General features: G+C 45.5%; 1 protein-coding gene across 1 annotated transcript in view; it reads left to right on the top strand.

The window, feature by feature from the left end:
* The window catches only part of ANAPC5 (anaphase promoting complex subunit 5), a 148,009-nt gene extending 142,375 nt beyond the window's left edge, over positions 1 to 5,634 (top strand). The window contains exons 15-17 of the mRNA XM_085633322.1: positions 3,339 to 3,486; positions 4,305 to 4,467; positions 5,259 to 5,634. Coding sequence (XP_085489448.1) covers positions 3,339 to 3,486; positions 4,305 to 4,467; positions 5,259 to 5,470 — 523 coding nt within the window. The 3' untranslated portion in view covers positions 5,471 to 5,634. The remainder of the gene's footprint in view (positions 1 to 3,338; positions 3,487 to 4,304; positions 4,468 to 5,258) is intronic.
* The last annotated feature ends 366 nt before the right edge of the window (positions 5,635 to 6,000 follow it).

Genomic DNA, 6,000 nt, shown 5'->3' on the forward strand with positions numbered 1-6,000 from the left:
AGCCAGCTGGAGCCACAGGCCATCGCTTGGCCCGAAGAGCCTTCCTGCCTTCTATCGAGGGTAGGCTGGTGCAGCTTCTCACAGACAGTACTACTGCCATGTAGAAATGCAACAAGAGGGCAGAGGGGGGTTCTGGGCCAATAAGGTTCATTCCTCTGGAAGTGGCTGGAGCAACAGATAATCTTTCTTGTCTCTGACTACCTAGCGGGACCCCTGAATACGGTAGCGGTTGAACTGAATAGGCGGTGTCTAGCGGCCCACGAGTGGAGTCTCCACCTCCGGGTAGTGCAGGGTATCTTCACTCATTGTGGAGAGCTCTGGTTAGATCTATTTGCCACTGCTCAGGAAGTGCAGTCTCAGCAGTTTTGCCTGCTGCAGCTTCCTCCAAAGCACTCACTAGGAGATGTATTGTGGCTGGAATGGAACAAGGGACTCCTGTACCCTGCCTTAGGTACTGAGGAAGATCAGGTAGTTTCAGGGACAGGTCATGTTGATTACCACAGACTGACTCTGAAGAGTGTGGTACCCAGAGCCTCTGAGCCTGAGCATTTGCCCTTCAATATGGGTACCAGTTTAGAAGGGCCTGCTGCCTCAGCAAAAGGGTAGGGAACTGCACTCGAATCTCCACAACCTATACCTGCATGCACGGGGATCGAACTGCAGCAGTTAAATGCATTCTTTGCCAATCAAGAAAATGTATTGCTCCCTACCTGTCTCCTAGCACCAGGAAACCCTGTGTGGGTAGCTGTTTGCACTCTACACATTTTAATTATAATAATAGTAATACATCCTTGATGTGAGATGGGCTTCTTTGAAGTCCATCTGCTCTGGGCATTGGGATACATTTCTTGCTTGGTGTGGTGCCCAGACTCCCGGTCCCTTACAATACCAACATTTCTGATGTCCTTTTGTTTGTCCTCGTATTGGCCCAGCAAGTCCTTGATATTGGTACAATGAAAGGTTACTTGTCAGCACCTCTGCCTTTTTGTGTTTACTGGATCAACTGTCCTTGTTTAAATCACCATTTGGGTATAATTTAATGCTAGATAAATGTTTTCTCCTAAACTGTTCATGAGGCTTTAATGGGACTTCTGTTTGGTTTTGAAATGTTTGGTTTGCATGCCCTTCCAATAGGTGCATAGCTGCTCCCTAAGGCTTTTGATGTTGAAATAGGGTTCCTTATCCGTATTACGCCGCATGTGTGAACTCCAGGCGTTATCGACTCATCCGGCATCCACCACCTTCTTTCCAGGCAAGTTGATGCAAAGAACTAGGGTTACCTTTCTTCCTAATGTTGGGACACATTTTCAAGTTGGTCATTCGATCACTTTGCCAGCTTGTTTTGCCCCCTAACGCTCACCCCTCAAAAGATGAGATGCTTCATGGATGTGATCCAAAAAGGGCGTTGAGCTTTTTTATCGACCACACTAAAAACTATTAGATAGACAATCCGCTCTTCATGGGGTTTTCACGTGTAACGAAAGGCGCAAGGCAGTCCAGATGAAGACCCTATCAAGGTGAAAAGTCCTCTTCTTCAAAGATCTTCTATTCATTGGCCAAAAAGATGCATCCGGAAGGTTTGAAAGCCCGTTCCGCCAGGGCCCAGGCAAATACAACAGTGCTGGCCAGGGCCGGCTTTAGCACTGGTGCCGCCCTATGCGACAATGTTTGTTGGTGCCCCCCCACACTCCCTCACTACCACCCTTTCACAGTTCCCCCTCAAGTCTCCATAATCACTCTTCCTCACGTGTATTTTAATTAGTTGTATGGCACCTCCTATACCAGTTTATGGTGTCAGAGCCCTTTACATCACACACACACACTACACAGGGACAATCAATCATAGGTGTGTAAATCAGTGTATAGGAAATGTTACATAATACAGAGAACTACAAGGTGTAGCAGTCACATTTCATCCATACTGGTAGACATATTAGTTTGAGTGCTTGGTCTGGAGAAGCGCAGACTCATAATTGAAAACATAACCTCATGGTTTGGGGTTACATATAATAATAGAGATTTTTTTATTCTTACCAAAATGAACCCTTTTTGAAACATTAGAATAATGAAAGACAGAGGAAAAATGGTAATGCTATAATCCATATCTTGCAGTTTGCATGCAGCTCTGACAGTTATTAGCTCACTGTTCCATGTTAGGATTTTAACATCTACACTGCCAGTAACAAAAGGATCTCTGTCAAAAGCACTGACTGATTTAAAATGTATGCACTTTCTGATCTGCATGGTACACATTCTTGGCAGCAGGCATATAAACCCTCTGTGCTACCATAAAATGAGTTAAAACTTCCACTAGACAAAACTCATTCTCTCTCCAAGAAGAACATCAATCACCGTAGTTATCTTGACATTTTTATTGCTGTGTGAGAATTGCCGGAGGCGAGCAATGCAGCAGCAGGTGCTTCTAAAGCTATAAAATACTTCCAAGGACAGCGCCCCCTTGAAGATTCAGCACCCGGTGCGGTGGCACCGGTCGCACCGCCCTAGAGACGGCAAAGGGTACCTGTTCTTGACGTCTGTCCGGCTGCAACATGGGCATCTGCACATACCATTCACAAAGCACTACGGCCTTGAGAGACGGGTCCTGTGGGAAGGACACTTCGTCCACTTGGTTCTGCAGAACGTTTTGACTTGAGTCTACTTCACAGACTTGTAGAGTGGCCTCTATAACATTTAAAAAGGTCCCACATTGGAATCCGCAGACTGTCTCCAATAACTGTTCTGTGCTCTGCACCTTATGGCATGAAAAGGGAAACAGACAAGAAACTGACACTCACACATAGGGGTGGTGCTAATATTTGGCTCTGCTCCATCACGTATATGGCGAGTCCTGAGCCGCATTATGCCACCAACCTGGACTCTGAATCCCTCTTGTTGAAGTTCTCTGGATCCAGTCTGGCACCTGGGGATCTACGAAAGGTGAGGAATCTGAGGGTAGACAAAGGATCCACCAGAAAAAGCATTACCGAAGATAAGTAACTTATTCATCTTGGCCCTCGCGTGGGAGAAAAAAATCAGTTCTGATCTACAGTCACAAAGGCTCATGAACACTTGTGCAGCATCTTGTGGTTTTTTGGAGAGTAATCTTTCAATGCTGCTGCCACATAACTTATTTTTAAATAAAATAACATACAGAACATTATTTGCCTGTCTTTAATCGAAGCTAGACTTTCATATATGTTGGTATGGAATATTGGAATTCTTAGGCTTGAAATGACGAGAATAATTTTGAAGGCTGTGCCTTTTGCATGCCCATCTCACATCATTAACCTGAGATTGAAGGCGTTTCTAACCCCCCCTTTCTTGTGCCTTCTTCCTAGTGCCCTCCTCTCGATCGCTGAGCTGTACTGGAGGTCCTCCTGCCCCACCATAGCCTTGCCTCTGCTGCTGCAGGCGCTGGCGCTCTCGCGGGAGTACCGCTTGCAGTACTTGGCCTCTGAGAACATCCTCAGCTTGGCCTTCACCCAGGTAGGACCATGCAAGTCTGTCATGAAAGAGGCAATACTTTCCCACGCTGCTGCTCCCCACAATTGTTTGTCAGTGTCGTGTTCATGTCTATAGGGATCCTGAATTCGGCTGTGTTAGGGAAAATGTGTTCTAATTAGGAAAACACAGGAAGAAATGGGCAGAGTCACCCAGTGGAAAGAGATCACCAGCGATCCCAGTGTATGACGCCAAGACTTGTTTAAACCACTCAAATGGTACATTACAAGAAAGCATAACAAATGTAAACTCTCTTTTCGCACAGTGCTCGATACCTGGACCTATATCCTGTGGCCTAATGTGGGCCAAGAGAGCGGGGGAGGACACAAGTGCTTGATGGGTGAAGGCTACACCAGACACCGTATAAAGGTCAATCCCACCTCTACCCCCAGCCCCTCCAGGAGACCCAAACCTGCCCGACTATCTCTGGGGATAATAGTCAAACAGACCTTCACAGTAACGCAGAACCATCAGTAGTACAGCTAGGGTTCAAGGTGCCGCTGCATCCCCATCTCTCGTGTTGCTCCATCTTGGTTGCGCGAACAACTCTGTGCTGCAGCGGGCTGTGTGGAGGAGTGGCTCCAACCCTCGCGTGCAGTCCTCAGTGTGGCAGCGTCCACTGCAGCGTCAATAACCATGAGCATTAGCCCCTCCTGTCTCCGCCGCCTCTCCCAGGAGAGGATACCCCAGGCTAATACTTGTATTGGTTCTCTCAGACAATGATGCTCCGATTTCAAAGAAAAATCTTTGTACTCTTTGACTCTCAGACTGGCACTCTTCATCCTTTCATTCCTCTCTTTTAGCTCATCCTCGGGATCCCCGAGCAGGCGCTGAATATCCTGCACATGGCGATAGAACCGATCCTGGCGCACGGGGCGGTGATTGACAAAGGCAGAGCCATGTTCTTAGTGGCCAAGTGTCAGGTGGCGTCTGCTGCTGCTTATAGCCCGGAAAAAAAGGCAGAAGGTATGTACACGTAACATACATTTGGAGATGTTTATTTTTAGCAATTGCACAAAATGTAGACTTCAATGAGCCTTACTCAGCTATGCATAAAGACTTAAAAACTTATTTTCAAAAATGAATTACACTTTTTTGCTTTAACTCACAGTTATGTATAAAGTTGTTTTTTTCTGCAAATCTGAACTTGACTTAGCCAGTGAAGTTATTTATGGCTGTGTCGGAGGCACAGAATTAAGCAGCAGTTACAAACATCTCTTGTTTATTTCCTTCCACTCCCATTGTCTTGTGTCCTCTGTGTGTTTCACTGTTATCAGATGCATTTATAATGTTAGCAATATTTTTTTAACCATTTTGAATATCTAGTGATCCAGATAAAGCTTTTAACTTCTGACTTTTTGCAATGTGGTAACTGGACTGCCCTTCCGCCCACTAAATGAATCACAGCTCCTGAGAACTGACATTGACTGGTTACCGGTCTAATTGAATCTTGCAATTTCGAAAATCCTTTTTCCTGCTGTTGTAACACCCTAGTCAATCGTGAGCTAATATTTCAATCAAAGTCTGTTGGGAGTCGATCATTGTGCCAGTCTGCCATCTCCTCTGAATTTCCCTGCTATTAGCAAGATCACCTTTTGGAGAAGATGTAGTTTGAACTTTTGAAACTCCTCTCTATCCGTGGCTTCAGGATCACTCATGGGAGTGCATGCAAAAGAAAATAAAACCCCTGAAATATTACCATATTTTAAGTGCTGTTTTTCAGATATATTTAATGGTTTTTCTTTTCTTTTTGGCAGCCCTGGAATCAGCGATTTTAAACCTAAATGAAGCCAAGACGTACTTTGCCAAGGTGGAGTGCAAGGAACAAATCCGAGACATTCTTTACTTCCAGGCCAGGCTGTTCAATGCCCTGGGAAGGACCCAAGAAAGAAACAAGTGTGCCATGCTCTTCCGGCAGCTGCACCAGGAGCTGCCCTGTCATGGCGTAACCTTAATAAACCGCCTCTGAGCGCTTTTGGAACCGGTGGTCACTGTTACAATGAACTATTCACAGCGTGACAGCCAGGAACAGCAAGCTTTTGTTTTGGATTGTGTGAGTTGCTGCGAATCAGACCAGCTTGGCAAGTGCCACACGCCTTGTCTAGTCATGAAATAAAAAGTTCTATTTTTTCAGTGCACTGTCACCAGGTTGGTCATTTTAACATAGGGATGTCGTTTAAAATAACGTAAAGTGAGATAAATTTGCAAAACAAATAAGTGAATTCAAGCAGATTGCTGTTATGGCCCTGCTTGCTATGAGGTTTCGCAACTTGAGTAAGGCAGCACGACACAGCCAGGACATATTCTCCCAAAGCCCTCGGTTGGCTGCGATGTTCATATGATCAGTAGTAGACCACTAATGTCTGTATAACGTCACGACTTCTAACAAACGCAAAAAGAGCCGCTTCCCTTAACATGGACATCTCCTTCTTCTTACAGTTTCATCTAGAGAGCTCTGCATTAGGGTTTAGCTTTCAGCAAGGAAGCACATACCGGCAA

The sequence above is a fragment of the Triturus cristatus genome, chromosome 11 (genome assembly GCF_964204655.1).
Source record: "Triturus cristatus chromosome 11, aTriCri1.1, whole genome shotgun sequence".
Classification (NCBI taxonomy): domain Eukaryota; kingdom Metazoa; phylum Chordata; class Amphibia; order Caudata; family Salamandridae; genus Triturus; species Triturus cristatus.